The sequence below is a fragment of the Peromyscus eremicus genome, chromosome 4 (genome assembly GCF_949786415.1).
Source record: "Peromyscus eremicus chromosome 4, PerEre_H2_v1, whole genome shotgun sequence".
NCBI classification, from domain to species: domain Eukaryota; kingdom Metazoa; phylum Chordata; class Mammalia; order Rodentia; family Cricetidae; genus Peromyscus; species Peromyscus eremicus.
The window spans coordinates 67,730,617-67,755,423 of record NC_081419.1 but is presented as its reverse complement, the minus strand read 5'-3'; the positions used below and the strand labels follow the sequence as shown (position 1 = coordinate 67,755,423).

General features: G+C 43.2%; 1 protein-coding gene across 6 annotated transcripts in view; it reads right to left on the bottom strand.

Moving 5' to 3' along the window:
* Positions 1 to 24,807, bottom strand: part of Ambra1 (autophagy and beclin 1 regulator 1) — a 204,591-nt gene that overhangs the window by 20,119 nt on the left and 159,665 nt on the right. For all 6 annotated transcript variants that reach the window (XM_059260942.1, XM_059260940.1, XM_059260943.1 and 3 more), the window contains 2 exons: positions 14,641 to 14,829; positions 13,613 to 13,767 (listed from right to left, as the gene is read on the bottom strand). In XM_059260942.1, the coding sequence (XP_059116925.1) occupies positions 13,613 to 13,767; positions 14,641 to 14,829 (344 nt within the window). The remainder of the gene's footprint in view (positions 1 to 13,612; positions 13,768 to 14,640; positions 14,830 to 24,807) is intronic.

Below are 24,807 nucleotides of genomic sequence, written 5' to 3'. Positions count from 1 at the left end.
CAACTGGCAGAATGCTTGCCTAAGCATGCATGAAGCCCTGAGTTTGATCTTCAGCACCACATAAACTTGGTCTGGTGATGCAACCTGAAATCCCAGCACTTAGGAGGAGGAGGAGACAGGAAGACCAGTCAGTCATCTTTGGCCACAAAAAGTTAAAAACCAGCCTGGGCTATGTGACACTCTATCTCAAAAAATCTCTGGGTTTCATGCCAAGTACTACATACAAATGGCAGGGGAATGGGGGACACGGAATTGACCCCCCCACCCTTGCATTCAAATAACTAGGAAAGTTTAAGAAATAGGGATATAAAAATTGCCTGGCATGGCATAAGCTTATAAATGGTAGCTGCTGATTCTGTTTCGAGGAACCTGCATTTAGGATCTTTAACAAGAGTCTATGAAAGGGCAGGAGTTGAGATTCTTATTTCTTCTCATTTCTTTCTGCTTTTGTTCTAGCCTTCCTGAAATTTAAACTGTAAAGCAGGGATGAATTACCTCTGCTCAAATCAAACAGTCTTGAATTTGAAAATATGGATACATGTGTCTTGGATACCGACTGGAAAGGCTCTTATCAAGACAGTCTCTACAATGCATGTGCATTCCATATACTACCATACAGAGAATGCTTGATATCAGTAACTTGTCAGGTGTGGCACTGAGAAATGTGTCTAATAGCTACTGGTACTGTTCTAGAATGGCTTTGCTATGGTCCTCAGGTTGAATGAGCCTTTACCAACACAGAATTGGCTTTGGCTTGAGTCCTAACTGTGTTTGTTGGATTAAGAAACTCGGCCTAGCATGACAGAACACATCTGGGATCCTAGCGCTTAGAAGTTGAGGCAGGAGGATCAGAAGTTCAAAGCCAGTTTGAGACTCTATCTCAAAACAAAACAAATAAACAAATCAAGGGCCACAGAGATGGCTCAGTCTGCAGAGGAACTTGCAAAAGGCCTGATGACCTGATGACCCCCATATCCCACAAGGTGTCTGGAGACAGGTGACTCCCGAGAGCTGTTTTCTGGCCTTCACACATGCCACAGTGTAAGTGCACCTACATACACAGGCAGAATTAAAAACAAAAACAAACAAAACATCCCAAGCCAAACCCAACCAACAATGACAAAAACCTCCTATGTTGGGCTGTTAAGATGGCCCAGTGGTTAAGAGCATTGGCTGCTCTCTTAGAGGGTCAGGGTTCAATTCCCAGCATCCACATGATGGCTCTCAACCATCCGTACTCCAGTCCCAGGGATCCAACATCCTCTTCTGGTCTCCTTGGGCATAAGGCATGCATGTGGTACACAGACATATATGCAGACAAAATACCCATACACATTAAGTAAATAAATATACATTTTTTTTTTAAAGCCTTCCTGTAAGACTTGACTCAAAGAATTAGCCAGGGCTCACAAATTTTTCTAACTAAAATCCAGCCCAGTGACATCAGGTACAGTGGTACACACCTTTGTAATCCTAGTGCTTAAGGGAGAGAATCAGGAGGACTTCTCCAAATCTGAGGCTAGCCTGGGCTACGTAAGACCCTATCTCAAAAAAGGAAAAGGAGGGAGGAAAAAGCCCAGAGGAATTGATGAACTTCAGTTCTAATCATCCAGAATATGGCTGCCTGGCCTGTGGATGAATCTCTTCATACATATATATTTGGCAGGAGCCTTGACCACATTCAGAGCTCATGATAAACACTTGGCATACCTGGTTGAAGGCTTATACAGGTGGTAGTACCATTCCTTTTCCTCTGTTCCTAACCAAGTCTTTTCCTTTAAATAAAGAAAGGTGGGGCTAAGGACATGGCGTGGTGGTTAAGAGTGCCTGCTGTTCTTGAGGGGGACCCGAGTTCAGTTCCTAGCATGCAGAGCTGGTGGCTCACAAGTGCCTGTAACACCAGCTCCAGGGGACCTGACAGCTTTGGCCCCACAAGCATATGTACTCACACAGGCATACATGCTTATGCATAATTGAAAATAAAGCAAAATCCTTTTATTGTTGTTTTGTTTTTTTGAGACAGGGTTTCTCTGTGTAACAACCCTAGCTGTCCTGGAACTCGCTGTAGATCAAGCTGGCCCCGAACTCAGAGATCCACTTGCCTCTGCCTCCAAGTGCTGGGATTAAAGGCGTGCACTGCCGGCAGCAAAATCTTAAAAACAAACAAACCAAACCCCCCCCAGGATAATCAATGTTGTCCTTTCTAATCTAAAGGGCTCCATGGTAAATATAATGCGGCATACACTCTAACAGGACAGCTTAGTTGGGATCACACAATTGTGGCTAAGACCACTTAATCTGTTTAAAGGAGGAATGACGATAAAGTTGAACTCAGGGAGGAAGGCTTGGGGTCAGAATTGTACAGCTCTGTAGGGGCTTCACAACAAAATTTCCCTAAAAGTACAATAACTTGTAATCCTAGGGAATAGAGCAGAAGGGACAAGAAAGAGGCCTTGTAAGAAGAAAAATGCTAAGGCTTTTGAAAAGCAGATGGTTAACTTAAGGGTTGCCTGAAAATTTCTGATAGGAATCTCAAAGAAGTAAAACAAGAAAAACTTCTCCTAGAAAATTTCCAGACCAGGAAAAGTGACAAGCAAACCTATTATATGTCACAAGTTTACCTTCTATTATCTGTTGCTGCAGAAGGATTAAACAAATACTATCAATTTCCTTCTTACAACAGCAACTTGCTTTGGGGACAAAATTTCCCAAAAGGCCAGTATGACAGGTAAACCCAGCTTAGGACAGACAAGGCTTAGGATGGAGGGACAGTAATAGAACTAGTAATTAAAGGTGAGACTCCTTAGACACTACTAGCCAGGTCACAATTAGTGTGATCCTAAGAGTCATGGGGATGTAGATTTGTCCTCTGGCTCTAGCCTATCTTTCCCAAGTCTGAGTCCTTAAGCAGAACTGAAGGGGCAGCTCCAAGGGCCTCCTACCTGCAACATTTGGGGATTAGGCTAAATCCTAATTTGTGGCAGGAGGCCAGAAGAATGTCCTATGAACATTAAGCATCCTGCAGCGTTCCTGATAATCTCTTGCTTCCTCACCACACTGAAGCATGAGGGTGAGTAGAAGAGAGATGAGCACAGAGGGAGATAAATGCCTAGAAGATTCAGGGGATGGGATTACTGACTTTTAGGTCCTTTCAGACATCCGTGCAACTCAAGGGCCCTTAGCAATGACAGCCAGTCCAATCTAAATAATTTGAGGGGTTTCTACTCCTTTCCCTGGCTAGAGCTAGACAGTTCTCAGTGTTCCTCATGAGAGGAAATGTGTCTCACAAGTAACCAGTCCTGGAGATGAGAAAATTATCTAGGCAAAAATTTCCCCAAATTGACAGAAGGTTTGGTAGCTCCAGCTACTCCTGAACCATGTGTGGTTTCTGCCATTCGTCTGTCTACATCAGAGACCAGGTTGGCTGTGAGGCTCTTCCAAGACTGCAACGGGGACAGGCTCTGTGAATCAAGTTCATCTGCAGATAGGGCATCTGATTCAGTATGGGCAGGGGACAGCTTTGCCTCAGCTGAGGTTCCACAGATACAGTTCAAAGGAAGGTTTCCTTAACACCATTCAAATGTCCTAAAATTCCCCAGCATGTGTGAAAGGTCAAGCCAGTAGTCTGCCAACCTCCATGACAAAAAGGACTTCCCATGAGCTATACTACCTAATTCTAGGGCACTGGAAGAGAATTATGAGGACCTGGGGACCCTATGCAAGGCTGAATACAAAACTGAACCACTGATTCATGTCTGAAAAGTCCTAGTTTCACCTGCTTTAGCTGTAGCTAATGCTTTGAACATGACAGGTGCTAACAGCACATCTCCCCTCCTGAAGTACAGCTTTCTCATTTTGTCTATCATCTATAAAGGAAATGAGAATCAATACGCTAGAAGGAACAGATTTTAGCATCCATAGAGTCTCAGCACATCAATAGGGAATGGGCCAAGTCGCCAAATCTTTACAGTTCTAAGGGAGTAGAGGAAGATTATGATTCCTCCACTTCTAGGGTCCAACACAACCCCTGTATCACTTGCTTATCCATTCCTCAAACTACAGCAGGAACAAAAAAGAAAGTCTCCAGATCAAAACTAAAAGATCTCTCTCTTTCTCCCTCTCCTCCCTCTCCCTCCCCCCCCCCCCCCTTCAAGACAAGGATTCTCTGTGTAGGCCTGGCTGTCCTGTCCTGGAACTGGCTGTGTAGACCAAGGTGGCTTCAAACTCAAGAGATCCGACTGCTTCTGCCTCTGCATTTCCCAGTACTGGGATTAAAGGCATGTGCCACCACTGTATAGCTGAGGGCTTTATTTCTTATTTAAGGAGAGTATTAGAAAATAATGAAAGGTCAATGGAAAACCTTTAAAATTCAGAGGAAGCTGGGTATGGTGGTGTATACTATAATCCTAGCATTACAGAGGTAGAGACAAGAAGATTTCAAGTTTGAGGCTTGCTTGTACTATACAAGGAGTTCTAGAGAAGCTAGGCTCTGTAAATGCCTGTCCCAAAACACAACATAACACAGGAAAAACATGCTGCAGTCTTTAACAAGATCCCTTCTTTTCTACTGCATGTCAATAAAACCCAGACCATTAGGCCTAGACACAAACTGTACTGTTCAGAGTCAGCCAGGTAAGAAGCTAGCAGAGAACACTTCGTGGTTCTTTTATGTACATCATCTGTGAAGCTGGAATCTTGTAGTGATAGCTAGAGGTCTAGTGCAGCTGGTGGGTTTGCTTTGCCTTAAGATAACTGAAGCTGGTTCAAGAAAGGAGACATGGAGGATAGAAGGGTCCTGGGTAGAGGTGACAGGCACACCATGGTGCATAGAGGAAGGGCTATAAGAATGGAAAACCTATTAGAAAGCATAGGAGGCTTTAAGTTTTCATGAGAAGGTGATTAAAAGAAAACCAATTCTCTATGAAGATGGGAAAGATTAGTGGAAAGTAGATGGCAAGAAACAGTTGACTGTTCCACTGAAAATAGATGAGCGCACTTTATTGAAGGCCGAGAAACACATATTCCAGGGCAGGCAGAGGGAGGCACACTATCGTTATTTTATTTTTTGAGACAGGTTTGAGCTGGCAATGCAGCCTAACCTGGCCTGAAATTTACAATCCCCTGCTTCAACCTCTGACATGTTGGATCTAGGCAGTATCACTATGCTTAGTTTTAGCTTTCTTTTTGTGGCCGTAGGATCTAATGCAGAACTCCACAGATTATAGGTGAGTGTTCTATCACTTAGATTACATGCCCAGAATCCTCTTTAAGAAACCTGAATTCCATATGCTAGCTCCAAGTCCTGCTTATTTATGTTTGTGTGCTAAAGAGAAAACACAGGGCCTTGTGAATACTAGGCAAACACTGTCACTTAGCTACACCCCAACACTCCTGGTGTAGATTAAAATTTTCTTTTAAACATTGTGGGTTTGTGTGTGTGTGTGTGTGTGTGTGTGTGTGTGTGTGTGTGTGACTATGCCATGTATGTTCAGATGCCCTCAGAAACCAGAAGAGGTTGTTGGATCTCTTGGAGCTGAATTCACAGGTAGTTGTGAGCCATTTGGCATGGGTACTGGGAACTGAACTCAGGTCCTCCTAAAGAGCAGCAAGTGCTCTTAACTGCTGAGCTATCTCTCTAGCCAACCCCCCCCCCAAACTAAAATTTATCTTATTACTTACTTGTGTTCGTGTGCGTGTGCGTGTGTATCTATGTACTTCAAAAGGCTAGAGGAAGACATCAGATCCCTTTGAACTCCAGATGCTTGTGAGCCATCCAATATGGTGCTGGGATCTGAACAATGGTACTCTGCAACAGCAGTGTGTACGCTTAACCACTGAGTCATCTCTCCAGCCTCCAAGTCTATCTTTTTTAAAGTAGTTATTTAAAGCCTGGTATGGTGATACATGCTGTAATCCTAGCACTTTGGGAACTGAGGCAGAAAGATCATAAATTCATGATCTGATGAGCTATAGAGAAACTGTCTCGAAAAAAATCAAAGACTAATAAAGTGTTTATTTGCAGACAATGATCAGAATACCAAGTTAGTTAATTTTCTTCTTTTTATTTAGTCAAAGCAAGAATAGCAGAATCATGAAAATGAACAAGACACTCCCTATTTTCTAAAGGAAGATCCTTATTAATACCTTTGTACAATGCGATAAACTGTGTACACTGATGGAGGTGAACAGACTATATGTGCATGTAGGGCCAGGGAAGCACATAACATACAGAATTCAAGGTAACTCACATTTATGAAGCAAGCCAACAACTCATGTCTCCTGGGTGTCAAATACAATAAAGATTTTGGAAATGGAACTTGGTCTGGCATGGTGGGACACACCTGAAATCCCAGAACTTAGGAAGCTGAAAGAGGAGGATCATGAGTTCAAGGCCAGCACAGGCTACATAGCAAGATGGTCTCAACCACAACCCCTACCACTAAGCAAACAAAAACAGCAGCAGTAGCAAAGCATTAAACTGAGAAGCACAGAGGTCTCTGTTCATTGCTATATTCCTAAATCTAGCAAAGGACTTTATAGAAAAATTCTGAGATGTCCTAAATTTAATTCAAAGAGTGGAGGGAGGAGGAAAGTCATTAATTAGACATTGAAAGACCCTCTCTCACACTCCTGAACATATATTGAAACCTTGATTCAGTTCTTACACATGGTGAACACCAATGTTATCTATCCTGACTATTTCTATAGAAACATCTATGGCCACTGCTCCCTCCAATCCAGATGCAAAAGCCACTCTCTAGTTTCACAGCATAATTTTGCCCTTCTTATTTATAAATGTAGATCCAATGTGAACTCACATTTTCTTTCTCTTATTTTTTGTTACAAAACACTCTTAGATCTTGGTTTTAGCGACATTTTAGAATTGCTATCTAACTTCACTGTAGGTGGTGGTGGGAACACATGGCCTCCCCTTTCACCACTGGCGACTGAACCCAGGGCTCTCACATGCTAGGTAAGTGCTCTCCTACTGAGCCATATCCCCAGTCTAAATAAACTCTTATTTCAGTGCTCCCTGGGTCTCAAAAGTTTTAGTTTAATACCTACAGAGGCATAACCAGTTTCCTTTTGTGAAAAGACTAGAGTGGAGTACAGATTCCATTCTCCTTAAGAGACCCCAGAGGGTGGGACGGTGGTGATGGTGGTGGCTGTGGTGGCAGCAGAGTACAACTTTAATCCCAGCACTTGAGAGGCAAAGGCAGGCGGATCTCTGAATCTGAGGCCAGCCAGGTCTACAGAGCGAGTTCCAGGACAGCCAGAGCTACACAGAGAAACCCTGTCTTGAAAAACCAAATAAATGAGGTTGGGGTGGGGTGAGGGTTGGGGCAAGAGGGCTCATCAGAGCTGTATGATTATGTCATGGAAAAATTCTCCTGAACGAATAGCTTTGATGGCAGTTCTAATGTTATTTTTAATTTTGTATTTTGTTCCCCCTTCTTGTGACAAATCACATCACAGACACCTCTGACTTTTAACTTGCCCCTCCCCCTTTTCTACAATGTTCTGAAGAAAGGAACTTTTTGAGGATAGATGCTTTGTGCTACATCGCAGAAGTCAACTTTAAGATAATTGCAGCGGAAGCAGCTTTTAATCAACTGACAGGCAGCTCTAAGGAAATTAATGAGGACAGAATCTTGGGAAGGAGTAAATCATTTCTGACAACAAAGCCGTCTTGCTTCTGTCCTAATCTCCCCTTGAAGAAATGGTACCCTTCTAAGACACAAAAATAAAGTGTATAATTTCAGAATTTGCCCCCCCCCCCCTTACTAAAAGGCCAGACCTGCTTCCCCAAGATAAAGAAGCAGCTCAGACCTCTGGACCTTCTGAGCACTCTTCACCAAGCCAGAATTCTGGATCACTTTTGAAAACCGAAGTTTTAAAATCCAGAAGTACAGAGATGAGTAGGCTTACCCACAAGGCAGGGGAGGGGCACCTTAGTGAAGATTAGACCCATGAAAATAAAAGTAGCATGGTCAGAGGAGCCCATACCTAAGCAGGCAGGACTGATGTCATCAGCCCACCCAGACCCAGAATCTAAGCTACAATGGTAGGTTCAGAAAGATGAGCACTCTGCACACTATGTCTTTCCAATTGCTCGTCTTGTTGTTGTTACTGACATTGTTTTGCTTTTTGAGTCAGGGTCTCATACAGCCCAGGCTTGTCTTAAACTCATTAAAAATGTTTTTACATTTGTTAGAGAGAGTGGGGAGGAGAGAGGATATGACACAGTATACTTGAGGAGCTCTGAGGGTACTTTTCCTTCTATTATGTGGATCCCAGGACTGAATTCAGGGTCAGGGTCAGGCTTAGTGGCAGGTGCCTTTACCTGCTGAGCTATTCCACAGCCTCAAACCTCTTCCTACTACTCCTACTTCTCAAGTGCTGGGTTCAGGGGTGTACCATTCCTGGCTCAGTTCTAGTCCTTAAGCTTTCTAAGGCACTATCTCTAGGATGATGGCTAGCACGACTGAGAAAGTTTAGGATATGGAATAGTCATCAATTTCTCAACTGTCGGAAAATATCTGAAAGATGGATAATAGGAGAACCATAGAAGTACACCAGATGAGAGTTCACTAAACAGTAGATAGAACTCATGAAACCAAGAAGGAATGGAGTGTAGCTCAGAGATAGATTGTTTACTCTGCATGTGCAGGCTCTGAGTTCTGTGTCCAATCTCTAGCTAGCATCACAAACAAATGAAAAACACAAACAAAAATTTCTAGGCCTGGGGATATAGCTCAGTGGTAGGGTGCTTGTCTAATGGAAGGCCCTAGATTTCATAAAAATACAAACAAGCATTGTAATACATCTCCCACATTGCTAATTTGTCTGGGCAACATTTAACTCTTAAATACAGCTTTACTACATAAAGAAAAAATGTCAATAAATGGACTGATAACCCCCGAACCAAGTCAAATGATGGTAAAGGAGATTGGGTGTGAGCCAGCACCACTGAGCGTCAAGTTCCTAGAGCCTCTACTGTGCTGAGGATTGCTTCCCAGCTCTTTCTCCTTGTGGTGCCAGGGATGGAATCTGGCTTTGCACAAGTTGAAAAAGCACTGTACCACTGACCTCCAGCTCTAGACCATTTGTATGCCCCAAATCTCCATCTGTTGGGGTAGGATAGTCCATGCCTTGGGGAAAACAGCATGACATGTGAACTCCCATTTGGAAGACACTAATCCTTATAGTTGAGAATGCCTAGCAGATCTCTTTCCTCAAGCCCCCTGCCCCAGCCCTGACTTTTTACTCTTTCCCTAAGTAACATGGGGCTTATATGACACAAACTGGAAGAACAGTTTGGTATATGACTATTTCTGGCTTCATTAGTAATTTTGTTATTATGCTTTCACTTGGTTACAACCAAAGTTATTATAATGTGCAAGTTGCCACTATTTTAGAAAATTAATTGCAGTTTTCTGTTACAATATTGTGCCTTGTTCCAATTAGAAAATGAAAGCTGAGAGGGAACACAGGCAGTTTAGTGTTTTGGGAATTCAGCAAAACTTCAGCTCAGCAATCTCTAAAAGCCTAACTTAAAACAAAACAGAAATGAATAAAAAGCCCTCACTGGCTCTAGTGAAAGGGGATCAAACAGCAAAGGCAGAGTCACAGAGAACAGCAACTCCAGCGTAGGGTTCTGTCTGGTGGACACAGAAAGGGAGGGGACAGGAGCCTGAGTCCATTCTTCCCGTTCTGCCTATTATCAGAATTATAAGAGTCTCAGAAAGCAGGAAGGGGAACACTAAAAGGACCCTACTTCCTAGAAACAATGCCGGAACTGATGACTCAACACGAGGAAGCAAAGACTTGCAGAACTAGAGCCAGTTAAGAGAGAAGCCTGGAGAGCAGCAACAACTGGAAGAAGACGGGAGGTGAAGCCCAGGCACCCAAAAGGCTGGATGTGGGCCCTGATGTAACTGTTCTGCTCCATCATGCCCTCCTACCACGATGAACAGAGGCCAGCTCTGAGACTTGGCTAGACTGAGCGGCAATGCAGTTAAGAACAGTTCTGGTCTTTACCAGCTCCATGCTACCAAGCTACACCAGAAATATATATAAAGAGCTGAAGATATAATGGGAATAAAATTGTCTTCCAAAATCTCAAGTAAAAGGGCAAGGAGATGCCAGGCAGTGGTGGCCCACATCTTTAGTCCCACCACTCAGGAAGCAGAGGCAGGCAGATAGATCTCTGTGAGTTCCAGTCGAGCCTGATCTACAGTCCAAGTTCCAGGACAGCCCGGGCTACATAGAGAAACCCTGTCTCAAAAAAACCAAAAAAAGCCCCCCAAACCAAAACAACAACAAAAAAGAAAAACAAACCCACCAGATACTGCACCACTGTTATATCTTTTAAGCTCTAGGCTCCTCCACACAAGCATCTTTCAAGGGCAAAGCTAACTTTCAGATAGAGAAGCACCCATGCTAATCTATGCAGAGACAGAGACTTCAGTCCCTGTCAACAAAATTCTAGCACTTTAAAGGATGACATAATTCAACTAAAGAATGCCAGGCTGCTCTAGCATGTGTGAAGCCCTGAGTTCAATGCCTAGCATCACACACACACACACACACACACACACACGACTTTCTTTCCACTAAAGAGTGAGTTGAGGGACATTTGCTGAATGCTTTGGTTTTTTTTGAATGTAGGAGCAACCAAGACCTCAAAACCCAGAAACCAGAGTCAGAGACAAGGCCTCATAATAGACCAGGCTGGCCTCAAACTCACAATCCTGATTCAGCCTTTGAATAGCTGGAATCACCAGAACTCATTCTTCTTCTGACTGTAAGTCTAAAGTGAATCTGTGTTTAAGAGGGACCCTGTTACTCAGGAACTGTAGTTCCAATGTCCAAGGACCACTATTGAGAATCACTGATCTAGAGGTCTGAAGAACTGCTTAGAATAAGCACACCAAGGCTAATAGCAATTAGCAATTCATTTACAAAAGAGATTTCACATGGGATCCTGTAAGAGATCATCTCCTGGGAGAGACATCACTTAGTGAGAAGTAAAATAAATCAATACCCTGGAGGATTTTCCCCTGGGAATGTCTGTTGGTACAACACATTCACCTCTTTGAATATTATCACAGTGAATCCAAGAAGTAATTCCAAAGATGAGGGAATGCAGGGCAGAGAAGCTCTAGGCTCCTCCACACAAGCATCTTTCAAGGGCAAAGCTAACTTTCAGATAGAGAAGCACCCATGCTAATCTATGCAGAGACAGAGACTTCAGTCCCTGTCAACAAAATTCTAGCACTTTAAAGGATGACATAGTTCAACTAAAGAATGCCAGGCTGCTCTAGCATGTGTGAAGCCCTGAGTTCAATGCCTAGCATCACACACACACACACACACACACACACACACACACGACTTTCTTTCCACTAAAGAGTGAGTTGAGGGACATTTGCTGAATGCTTTGGTTTTTTTTGAATGTAGGAGCAACCAAGACCTCAAAACCCAGAAACCAGAGTCAGTAGATATCAGATTGAGCAAAATTTAGTTGAGATACTTAATCCTCTTGGTGAGAGGATGCTTCCCAATGAGACTTTTCCAGTCACTTCAGTTTTCTCACCTAATGACAGATCATACTTATTGAGAATCAAAGAGCCTCATTGGGGGTTGGGTGGCATGCTCAGAAACAGCTGCTTGCATGAGGCACACAGCTGGCTAGCTGCCATGAGTCCCTCAGCCAGACAGCCGTGGACCAACTGTATCAGAATATCTTCTCAACAGAATCCTCCAACCAAATTCCCTCTGGCCTCACATGACAAAAGACACCTTAGCTTTTGCTTGTAGCTAGTTGACCGTAACCAGGTATTTCTGGTTCCGTATGAAAATGATGGAGGGCTGATAAGCTTTGCCTAGGACCTGGGCAAGAGGCATGGCTTTCGAAAGTAGCTGGGGACGTCTATTAGCATTACTATAATAAAATCTATAAGGAAGTAAAAAAAAAATTTTTTTTTTTAAACTATTAGTTAGAAGACCTGTTGGGACCAGGATGTAGGTGGTGAAAAGTAGACAGCAGGTGCTTTTATGTCTGTGTATGACCAGCCAAAGAAGAACACTACACTCAAACTCCACTTCCACCTCAGCGGTCTAGTTCAAACAATCTTGGTGAACTGCCACGGTCTTCTCTTTCTCACCCAAACAGAGCTCAAGCACCAGAACTCTCCTGTCCTGATAGCAAAAGCAGACTGCCTTGCTGCTGCACCTTTCAGAGGTTCTCAAGGATGTCACTGGTTCTGACAGTTACCACCTGAAGATGGGAAGGGGTGAGGACGCTTTCTTGAGACTCTCTTTTAGTCATTTAGTTTCCACTGTGCATCAGGTTCTCTCTTAGGTACTTGGATCTCAGAGAGAAAACAGACATGGCCCCTGCTCTCTGAAGGAGCTCAAGTCCAGCACACAGGAACAACTGCAGGTTTGTGAGATGAGTATTAGCATAACGGTATGCACTCAGCAGAGTGGTGGGAGCAGTCAGTTCTCTAAAGAAAGAACCTTACCGGGTTCAGGGAGTTTAGAAAGCAGTTCAGTAAAGTCAGCCAAAAGATTATATATACACGTATATATGTATATATATAGCCAGAGGGAGAAGAGGCCAGCAGAGGAGGACCACACCAAGCACACCCTTCCATCACTTGGCATGTTATGGTCTTATCTCTAATTTTTTTCTTGACAACAAATGCTTCCTAGCCCAAGCATCAACAAACCTCTACAAGCACAGCACTAAATGAAGGGCCCTGGGGACTCCATTCTTAAAGAACTTACACTGAACCCAGCTGGGTTAGATTAACCACAAACAGCACACAGCTAAAGGGAACAAAAACAAAACAACAACAACAACAAAACTGGCAAGTATGTCCAACTATAAATGGCACACAATATACAAGTTATTGAGGAATTAATTCATCGATTCTTAGGTCAGAACAGAGCTTAAATACTATTTAACTAGAGAAGTGATCAAATGCTTGATTTCCCTTGACAAAACCTTTGGCAAATAAGCCCCCACAGGATATGGGAAGTTCAGTTAGCCACACTAGTCAGGCTTAGTCCAGAAAGAAACTAACTACACTGCACCCAAAAGGCTTTCATGGCCATACAAGAGAGGCCTGCCTTAGACAGGAGTGGTCCTAAATGGGATTTCTGCTCTGCTGGTAAAATGGGTGTGTGACAATTCAGAGCAGAGAAGCTGCCTAAACTCTGGGTAACCCAGTTCATAATCTTGGGGGTGACAAAGTTCCTGACTTGTGTTTGTTGGTGTTGGGGAGTTTCTCTCACACATTAGGCCAAGTATACAACCAAGATATAACTTCTCATTAAGTAGCCCAGATGGCCTTGAATTTACAATCTTCTTGTCTCAGCCTCTTGAGTAGTTGAGTTTATAGGACAATGTCAACAGGCATGGCCAAAAGTTCATGACTTTCAATAGTTCTGATATTTTAAAGGTGAGATATACTGCTCATGGGTCACCTGGACTACAGCATTTCTTTAGGATCATGATGGTGCTGGTCCTGACTAGAAAAATCACATCATAGTCCCTCATTACCCTGCCAAATTCAGGAGAGACATAAGCAATGGCACTCACCCTCATGGAGGTCTCACCACCATGGGCCTGTTGCAGCCTGAAGACCTGGGCTACCATGTGCTCTGTGGAGGGGTGCAGCAAGATCCTTCGTGAGGCCAAGCCCACCATTACGTATCGACCCATTGGAGACAGGCTTACAGAAATGGCATTGGGACCTGAGGGCCAACAGAAGAGAGTCACATTTCCCAGAATTCTTGTCATTCCATGGAAACAACTTTCATGCAGTCCTTTCTCCTTTTCTCCCATTTTCCTATCTTCTGATCGTGCTCAGGTGATGTTCCAGGATTGCAGTGAGCAGTGAAAGGAGAAGGTGTGCACATACTGAGTGAAGTACAGTGCACACAATGCACAGACTTAGCACTGCTGAATACCAGCCATGGTTCTCATAACTTGAGAAGACTGTTAGCGTGCGTACTCTAAGCATTGGTCTGAAATCTTCACTTAGGCATTACAAATGTTTTCCATCACTAAATAATCTTTCATAAGAGCAGTTTTAAAGCTAATGTATTTTATACTATCACTGTACAGTCATTTATTTAAGCTACTCTTTAAAAAGAACCTCTTGAAGTAACAATTTGATGTTTTCCTATATGATAAATAATATGGTGTAAACATCCTTGTATGTAAATCTTTGTAGTTTTCTGATCATTTCTCTAGAAGTGCAGATTATTTCCTTAGGAGTAAAATTTTTGGATTAAGAACACAAATACCAGAAAGCCAAACTGCCTTGCAGTATATGTGTTTGCCCAGCTTTCCATGCCACAACTAAAAAGCTCCTTCCTTATTGTTGCCTTTGTAACAGAAGCACACTGGTGATGCTACTGTGCCAGGGAGAACTCTTACTGGGAGACTCTTCCATAATGCTATAGCCAAGATTCCTGAAAAGCAATCTTTCCCTGGCCTGTGCCTCAGTGAAGGCACAGGCAGTACATGACCAATCACCCATGCACGCCATGCCTCACCTAGGAATGCCTATGCCAAGGCATCAGCGTCAACTCTGCCATTAGATTGGGTTTCCTATTCCTTACCAAATCGCTTGGTGTAGAGCATTTCCCCCAAGTTATGGGGGGCCAGGGAATACACTGCCAGGATGCCTTCATCAGGAAAGCCCCTTTGGCTGCTCGGAATGAAAGCTGCCAAGAGCTGGCCATCTGCAGAAATGTCACAGCTGGCATCATTGTAGATCTTGCAGTTCTGTACCAGGACATTGACGGAGGCTGCATTGGACAAAGAAAAGAAGAGAAGTTTCAACCCTGTGCTGTTAGAAATTCTGAGACCAAGATGTTGTTGAGTCTTTCTAAGGGTGTGAATCTTCTTTAGAAATGGGGCAAGCTGTCTTATTTAAATTAAAATGTTAGGAAGCAGGAAACAGGAGAGGCAGGAAGGACCCGTGCATCTACCACTTAGTAGGAACTATAGGATGGTCCATTACCACCACAGCCACCAGCTGAGTCTCAGGAAAGGTTACTAACAAATGCCCTGGAGAGCCACTCCACTGCTGTGGGTTTTTTGGAGACAGTGTTTCTTTGTATAGTTCTGGCTGTCATAGAACTTGCTCTGTAGACCAGGCTGGTCTTGAACTCACAGAGATCCTCCTGTCTCTGTCTCCTGGGGGCTGGGATTAAAAGCATGTACCACCACCACCCAGCTTCACTGCTGTTATTGTTCAAAGTATGAAATCAAGATAAATGAAAACACAAATCTACTGATTCTAAAATAAAGGGACACAGGTAGAGCACAGGACACAGGCAGTAACCCTCCTCAGAACCTGCTACGTGATCTCAGAGAGAAGGAAGTCATTTCAGAAACTGTGTCTGTCTCTCCAGGAACACTAATCCCCAACTCCACACAGAGGAAAAAGAGAAATAAAGCTGGGCCTGGGAGTTCTGTTTCTCATTATATTCTCAGCCTCTTAGACACTATGAACCAATATCTCCAGGCAGTCTTCACCTACATCTACAGTTATCAAGAATAAAGCACTGGGCTGACAAGGCAGGAGACGGAACTTGCTGAGGAAACAAAGTTGGAAGCTAGAGGCTAGAGTTGGGGAGGAGACCCCACTCTGCCTGTAGGGACTAATGAGATGTTGGCTAGCACAGGACTGTCTACTTTGGTTTGCATTTGAATTGAACCCTCTGTGTTTGCACTGTGGGAGTCTCTGCCAAGGGAAAGTGGTTTATCCTTGATGTGAGGCTGGAACAAAAGGGTCCACCTACCACCCACACAAGCAGAACAGTAGGACAAATGCGAACAGGCCAAGTTCCTGAGCTTTGTTTCACTTAGTTCCACTCCATGTAAAGTGACTTTATATTTGTTCTCTTACTTGAAAGAGATGTCCTCTACCAGAGGCATTAAAGTTAAAAAGTAGGAGCAAAGCCAGGCCAAGCTCAGCTGCCCTCGTCAGATCCAGGTAATGTATTCCAATAAGCCAAAACATAGGAGTGCGATGGCAAGGGAAACCAGCCGAGGAAACAAAACCAAAAGACGGTTTTAAAGGCTTATGGGACTGCAGATTAAGAGTGATTTGTAAAATTGGGTTTGTTCCCCTTTCCCTATGTGTTGCTAACAAAGCTACGGAGATAACAGAGTAGATAAAAATGACATCAGAACACATGATTAGGCTGTTGTGCCAATCCCTGGGGGCTGACACCTACAGCACCATTACACATAAAACTGAGGCTGGCTCTGTTTGCTAACTAATAAAATAATGACATCCAAATACTACTGCTATCACCATTAGGCCTCTCTGCTGCTCAGCTCCCAACTCACCATCTGCTCCAGTCTGTATGGCTAGATTTATCTCGTTAGCATGGGACCGTCTGCTCCTGACACAGGGTCCTAAGCCCTTTGCCAAAAATATGGCAATCTCCTTCTCTGGAACTACACGATTCCAGTCGAGGACAAAACAATAAAGAATTATATGAAGCTTCAGTAGTGAGTCCATTTTCTTTTCTTTTCTTTTTTTTTTTTTGTTGTTGTTTGTTTTGTTTTGAAGACACCTTCTGTGTAGCCTTGGCTGTCCTGGAACTTATTCTGTAGGCCAGGCTGGCTTCAAACTTACAGAGATCCACCTGCCTCTGCCTCCTGAGTGCTGGGATTAAAGGCGTGTGCCACCACTGCCTGGTCTGCTTTTCTAATCTTGATGTAGGCCTAATCCTCAATAACATACAACAAAATAAACAATTTGGACCTATGTCACCAAAGGCAAGGAGAATAGGAAATAACAAACATTAAGTAGAGGGGCTGGAGAAATGGCTCAGCAGTTATAGGTCTTGCACAACAGGACCTGAGTTTGATTCCTAGAACCCACATGGGGGTGGCTCACAACAACCTGTAACTCTAGCTCCAGGGGATCTGACACCTTCTCCTGGAACTTGTGGGCACCTGCATGCTTATAAGCATACACACACAAACATAAATACATATGAATAAAAATAAAAATAAATCTTAAACATATTAGTAAGTCTTGAGAACAGGAAGGCAATATAAGGTTCTGTAGACTGCTTTGCACAATTGCCATTGTACCTATACTCAATGTCCCCAATATGCATGATGGTTCATCTGTCTCGTTGGTACAGAGATCTAGCTTGTATATATTAACATGTATTTTGGGTAAAAACAGAAGTCTATAATGAGCTGAACCTGCTGGCCCTGGCCTATATTCTCAGCTACTCAGAAGGCTGGGGCAGATGGATGGCAAGTTCAAGGTTTGCTTGGGCTACAGAGAGTTCTAGGCCAGCCTGGACAACTTAGTGAGACCTAACTACAGAAGTAACAGAGGGCTGGGGATATCGCAGTGGCAGAACATTGGCTGCATACATAATACCCAGGTTCAATCCCATTACCACCAAGAGGTGGGGAGGGACCATAATGACCTTAAACTACTAACATCTTTTAAAAAGTACCTAACTGATGATAAGGTCGAGAGGTGAGGAAGAAAATAAGATTTTTCTTCTGGAAAGCTTTGGTTCAAAGCCTATGAAAACTGGGCAGATGGACAAAAAGCATCTGTCAGTCTCAATGCCAAGCCACCACGTTTGTGTTTGTATTATCTTATGATAATGCCAAGTCAATGGCCACCTCTCAAGTTTTGCTCCCTCTTCCAACTCTACTCAATTTCATCACAGCTTCTGGTGACTGTAGTGAGTTCAAAAAACCAGCTAGTGATCCATTTACCTGGGCTTGTGTTTCTACCCTAGTAAAGGCATGTAGCAAGCACAGGGGAATATGGTAGCTCCATTATAAACAGCACCTAGCAGTAGCTTTACAATTTTATTTTTATTTCAAAGCTCCAATTAGCAGTTTACATTTGTTGTTCATTGCTGAATAATTCCCAGTGTAGAAACAGAAACCGTCAGTTATAATGGTCAGTGGCCACTACTTTAATTCATGTGTGCGGCTTCCCCTCACAAGGCTGAAATTTCAATGAGTCAATATATGCACATCAACAGTTCTTGGACCTCTGCTACTTTCCTTGGGTGGAGAAAAGTAATGTTCTAAAGGCAAAGAACAACTCATCTCTTTTTGGATTCAGCAACAAGGTAAGTAGGTAGGAAGAAAGATGTGAGTGAAATACAGCCTGAGCCACTGGCAGCTCACAACACTGGAAAACTGTATTGAGGTTCCACACCTCACTCTGTCATGCAGCTCACCAACTGCAGCAAAGATCAGTGACACCTTAAGAATGATGAGGAGAGTCTGAAAGCCTGCATCTCCAGCAAGGCCCTAGGTGTCTCTGATGCTGCAAGTCTTGGACCACAATTGAGAACTCAGCAACTGACTGTCCCTTAGTGGTAAAAGCATATGGGAAACAATGACAGGACAGCTAGCTTAAGAACTGGGGACAAAACTCAATGGGAGAATGTTTACTTTATATGTGTTAGGCTCTGAATTCAATCCTGTTACAGAAAAAAAATAAGCAAAACCAAAACTGCTTAAGAGGTTCAGGGGAAGCCAAGCACAGCAGTGTACACCAATAATCACTGAGGGATGAGGGGATGAATAGGCAGAAGGATTACAGCAAGATTGAGGCTATCCTGATCTACACAGTGTATTCCAGGTCAGCCAGAGTAACAAAAGTGGCTCTCAAAATTAACCCAACCAACCAATCAAAAAGCAAACACAAAACAAAACAAAAAACCCAAGAAGTTCAGGGGCACCTTCAAGGGGAAAAAAACAATGATGAAGGAGACAGCAGGAAGCCATGTTTTAGACTCTGTAATACAATACTGTCTCAATTAGAAATTATTTCCAAGTGTAAATACCTTAGCAGGGGACAGGAGGGGCTAGAAATAATGATGCCCAGAGAAGCAGAGGGCTCTGCCTTCCTATCAGATCTGTAAACTATAAACAAACACCTTGTACAAAGATCCATGAGTAGCCTGCTGCTGTTCAGATGAGACCATAGGAATGATTGGCAGCTGCAGTACTTTACAAATGCATCACACACAGTTTGGAAAACCCAGGAGGGTTTAAATCAGAAGCAAAATTTCCTCTTGGCTACACCCGTGAGTCCCTCCAATTATAGCAGACCAGAGCTCCAGATGGCATGATAAACATGCTTTACAGGTATCAGTCACCACATCCCCTGTAGTGTCTGCCCTGTACTACTATTCGTCCACTGGATCTTACAGCCTCTGCTTCCGGGATACCTTAGTGATCAAAGCCATTCACCAAGGAAGAGTTTACTCTGAAAAATCAGAGCGAGTAGGGTATGACAAACCACGTCTTTAATCCCAGCACTTGGGAGGCAGAGGCAGGTGGATCTTGGTGTGTTAGCATTCAGACCCGCCCCTTGGGGACCTGATAGGGTGGGTCATCCCTGAGCAAATATGCTTGCCAGTACGCAAGTGGTACCTTGGCCTGCTCAGGGTCCTGACAGAGTCATGCACTCATTCCTGCGTGGTCTCTCTGCGCATGTGCTGCATCCCCTCATAAAAGGTGGGACCCTGCCTGTTTCCTTTCTCTTCCTCTTCTCTTCCCACAAGGTCGAGGTCACGTGTGCACCTCCCCTCTTCCCCCTTTCCTGTCTCTTCTCTCCTCAGTCCCCGCCCATTCTCTCTCTTCCCTTCCCTCTTCCCCCCTACAAGGCTGCTCTGCATCCCCTTCCCCGCCCCCCCCCAATAAAACTCCATGTGAGTGAGTGTCTCTCTCTCACCCACTGTGGGGTCTCTCGACTCTAACCCACCAAGGTCTCTCTCCCGCCGTTTTTAAAATACAACACCGTGAGTTCAAAAACAGCCTGGTCTACATAGTGAGTTCCAGGATAGTAAGGAACAGGATATAGAGCCTTTGTCTCAAAATACGAACACACAAAAAATCCTTATGAGTGAAATTTAATTGGCTTTTTCCTCCTCTTCCTCCCCCCTTTTTGTTGTTGTTGTTCAATAAAGTAGTATAAAAAGCCTCCAGGAGGGGCTAGAGGATGGCGGTGGTTAAGAACATTTGCTGCTCTTCTAGAGGGCATGGATTCAGTTCTCATCACCCAACTCACCCAACTCACAACTTCCTGGAACTCTAGCTCCAGGGGAGCCAACACCCTCTTCTGGCCTCTGCAGGCACCTGAACACACAGAACATATACATACATTGACACTCACACACATAAATAAAAATCTACATGGGGCAAAGTTTTATTCATCAAGTTCTAGGCATCTCCCAGGTAAGAATTCATTAGGTCCCTTAATCTCAAGTGAGAGAAACAAGAAGCAAGAATCATTAACCTACTTCCAAAAAAGAGTTAAATGTGATGCAGAAAAATCATCTGAGCAGCAACTTGGTGCCTGCTGAACCTATAAATAAAACTAAGGGTCAAAGGCTTCCAGGCATGGGCATAGCTCCAAAACCAAAAGCTACCTACCCTCTAGTAGGAGGCAGATAACTTGGAAAAATGAATCCTACAGCAACACAGACTCCCAATTTATTGACTAAATCTTACCAAGATCCTGACTATAACTACACATGTGTGGTATACTTAAAACAGTTAAAAGTAAAAACTAGGAACCTGCTGGGTGTTGTGGCTCACTCGTTTAATCCTGGCATTAATCCTGGGAGGAAGAGGTAGGCAGATCTCTGTGAATTTGAGGCCAACATGGTCTACACAGAGAGTTTCAGGACAGCTAAGGTACATATTAATACCCCCGCCCAAAAAAATAAAGTTGGCTTTAATGTCCATATTGAAAGCATAGCAGTTGGTCATCTGGAACTAAGTTTCCTAGTGAATCAAAGATTTAAATGTATAAAACTAAAATATAAAAGTAGGAAATGATCTTGATGACACAAAGCCTAAGAACCATAAAAGGAAAGGCATATAATTTTGACTTAAAATAAGTTCTATGACAAAAATAACCTTCAACAAAGTCAAAAGAAAAATGACAAGAAACTCCTATTATAAGTTAATTTTCCAATTTATAAAGAACTTCTGCAGAATTACTAAGGAGAAAAAAAAAACAGTAACATGCAGAGAAAGAGGTAAAGCACATGGGCAGCCAAGGCAAGGCAGTACCATCAAGGATGTGCAGAACCATACATGCTCTTGTAGTATCTTTAACCGATCAAGTCCACCAATATGCCCACCTGTGGTAACACACTCCTTCAGCAACTGTTTATAAGACTGAGCACTCTGAAAGATTCTGGGCTTCGGGGAGGTGGGGCAAGCATGGTGGCTCACACTCGCAATCCCAAGCATTCCAAGAGGCCAAGGCGAGAGCATTGTTCTGAATTCAAAGCCAGTCTTTGAAAAATTGTTTGGGGGTGGGGGAGAACAAACAACACCTATAGATGAGACTATTACTTGACACAATCTGTATAGAGGGTGATAAGGTAATATCTACCAAAATTACAAATGCACCTTACTGTTTTTCCCTGCAGTTGGATTTTAAAGTAGCTCTCTTATTGACACATACAAAAAAGACAATCTGTAGCAGCTTGTACAGTAAGACTCAAAACTCCAAAGTCCTTCAACAGGACACTGGTTACAATGAATTACTAGGTAGCTATTTTTTCAAAAGAGAAGAAGAGGGTGCAGGGCAGGGAAGGAGGAGGAGTGGCAGCTGTGGGGGCTGCTGGCACCAGCAGCAATAGCAGCAGCAGCTGCAGCTGCCACTGGGAGTGATAGCTCATGCCTATAATCTCAGCACTCCAGGAAGCAGAGGCAAGAGGACTGCTGCAAGCTCCAGGCTAACCTGGGATACAAAGTAAGATCCTATCTCTAAAGAAGACAAGAGGCACTAGAGACAGCTCAGTGGGTAAGAGCACATGCCCTGGAAGCATTATGACCTGACTTTAAATGCCTAGGGTCATGGAAAAGAACGCTATAACCACAGCATTGACAAGTGAGACCTGCAGATCCTGAGAGCCTTCTGACTAGGCAGACATGGTGACCTGGCTCAAGGCAGTAAGAGGGAAAGCAATTGGGGAAGACTACTGACATCTTGCTTATGCCTCTGCATGTGTGCGAGACACACACACACACACACACACACACACACACACACACACACACACGAGTAAACTCTTTACAGCAATATGGAAGATCATTGAGATACACCATACAGAAAGAGAAGTGCAGAAGAGTGTTATATAGCATGTTGTCATTTAGATCACATAAAAAAAGGTAGGAAGCACTAGTCTGCAACTGCTTACACATACATACAGTATCTTTCAAGAGATATGTAAGAACTGAAACTGATGGTGGTTACCTATTGAAACTTCTGCTTTTTTTTTTTGAGATGGAGTTTCTCTGTGTAACACCCACTGCTGTCCTGGAACTTGCTTTATATAGACCAGACTGGCCTCAAACTCAGAGATCCCCCTGCCTCTGCCTCCTGAGTGCTGGGATTAAAGGCGTGTGCCACCTCACCTGGCTAGAAACTTATTATTGTATATCCTCTAAATAAGTTTTGAGTGGTGACTATATTATCTGTTATCTAATTTAAATAATAATAAGATAAACAATGTAAAAAATCAAAATAACTGTAAATAAACTAAGGCCAATATGATATGGCTTAGAAATCTACATATGAAAAAGCAAATGAGTTTTCAACAAGAGAAGGGCAGACTCCTTTGGATTCTTAGTAGAGTTGAAGGACAGATTCGTGTACCAGCCAGTAAGATGGCTCAATGGGGAAAGCACTTTGCCTCACACACATGATGACTTGCATGACCCCCAGAACTCATGGTGGGAGAGAACTGATTCCTGAAAGCTGTCCTCTGACCTATAAACATGTACCATGGCATGCACATACCTGCATCTGTGTGCACAAGCACATATAGAGTAATAAATAAAACAAAAACTAAACAAACAAAAGAACAGATTATGTGGCTTAGGGGTACTTAGAATAAAATGGATGGTTGCTACTTAGGATTCACTAAGAACAAAGCATGAAAATTTAACCTCATTTCCCTTGTCTGACAGGAATACTAAAACTGGCATATCATAAAATGATACAGATAAAAATATCTTAATTATTTCAAGGTATCTATAAACTCTTACAATACTTTACATAAGACAGAAAACAGGAGAGCTTCCAACAGTCATAGTGTGCATGCCTGCAGCCCTAACACTGGAGGCTAAGGCAGGACAGTCAGGTCAAGGCTGGCCTGCACTATACAGAGTTACAGTCTTTAGTATTTATTTACAAGATTTATTTTACTTTTTATTTATGTATATGTGTGTATATATTTTTTGGGGAGAGGAGTTATCAAGACAAGTTGTCTGTGCAGCCCTGGCTGTCCTGTAGATCAGGCTAGGCTTGAACTCAGAGATTTGCCTGCCTCTGCCTCCCAGTGCTGTGCCACCATGCCTAGCATGTGTACACTCTGTATGAATGTCTATCATGTATGTGTGGGTGCCCTCAGAAGCCAAAAGAGGGCACTGGATCCCCTGGAGTTACAGGCATTTATGAGTTTCCCAAGATGCTGGAAACTGAATTCTACTTCTCTGGAAAATTAGCAAGTGCTCTTAAGTGCTAGTCATCTCTCCAGCCCCAAGAAACTGTTTTGAACAGGGAAGAGCTTTAGATGTGAAGCTCAAGTACTAATAATTCATGTTCCAGAGCTGATCCAGGCAGAGTCCAAAACATGCCCCAAGGCTTAATGCAATTTCCTGACTGACTGACCATTTTTGCTAGTAATCTGAAGAAAGACTGAAAAGGGATGTTTATCAAATTAGCAGATGATCCCAAAGACTGAAAGAGAACAGATCAAAGTTCTGAAAGGCAATGACAGGAAGATAATACAAACTGGTCTTAATTTTCAAAAGATCCAACCACACACAAGTACAGAATGGCTGAATTTTGGCTTACTAACAATTATCAAGGGATTTTAAGTTATTGTAAATGCAACAGTAACTTCAAAAAAGCTGCTAGAATCTGTACCAAACATCACTGTATTATGTATTAGCTCATATCATGAATTTTCTGATCTGTTTTGCTTCACCCCACCTCCAAAGATAAAGGGGGAGAAGAACACATTGGCAACCACATTAACAAAAAAGGAATCTACATAAGTTTGGTCTGAAGGGCAAGATGTAGCAGTAAAGGGCAGTGCACTTCCAGACTGCCGGAGGACTAGGGCAGTGCACTTCCAGACTGCCGGAGGACTAGGGCAGTGCACTTCCAGACTGCCGGAGGACTAGGGCAGTGCACTTCCAGACTGCCGGAGGACTAGGGCAGTGCACTTCCAGACTGCCGGAGGACTAGGGCAGTGCACTTCCAGACTGCTGGAGGACTGCCCATTTAAAAGGCAGTGGACGGATTGTATGGAGATGCAGCAGCAGAAACAAGACCAATGAGATAAAGCGACATCAAAGGAAAGAAACGGAGATGGCCTGGTATGAGAAAGAAGAGAAACAGAACACTGATGGCCAGGTGATCATTAAAAGCCACTTCTCAGGAATGCATCAGTCCTACATTAGGCAGAGGAAATGTCTACAGTGCTGAACAATGGGGCCATGGATTTCTTTAAAAAGAAACATTTACCAGTCAGAAACTTTCGTAAATCAGGTATTAACCATACCAAATCATTTGGTTTGTTGAGACCCGGATTTGTCAACAAGTCTAAAGTCACCACAACATTTCTCCAGAGTCACAGATGTAGCTCATAAATCCTACATTCACTTTTTCTTCTCTTAGCTCCATCTATCTTTTAGTCTCTATGAACTTCTCCACAAATTGCTCAGGGGAGATTTGCTCTGGA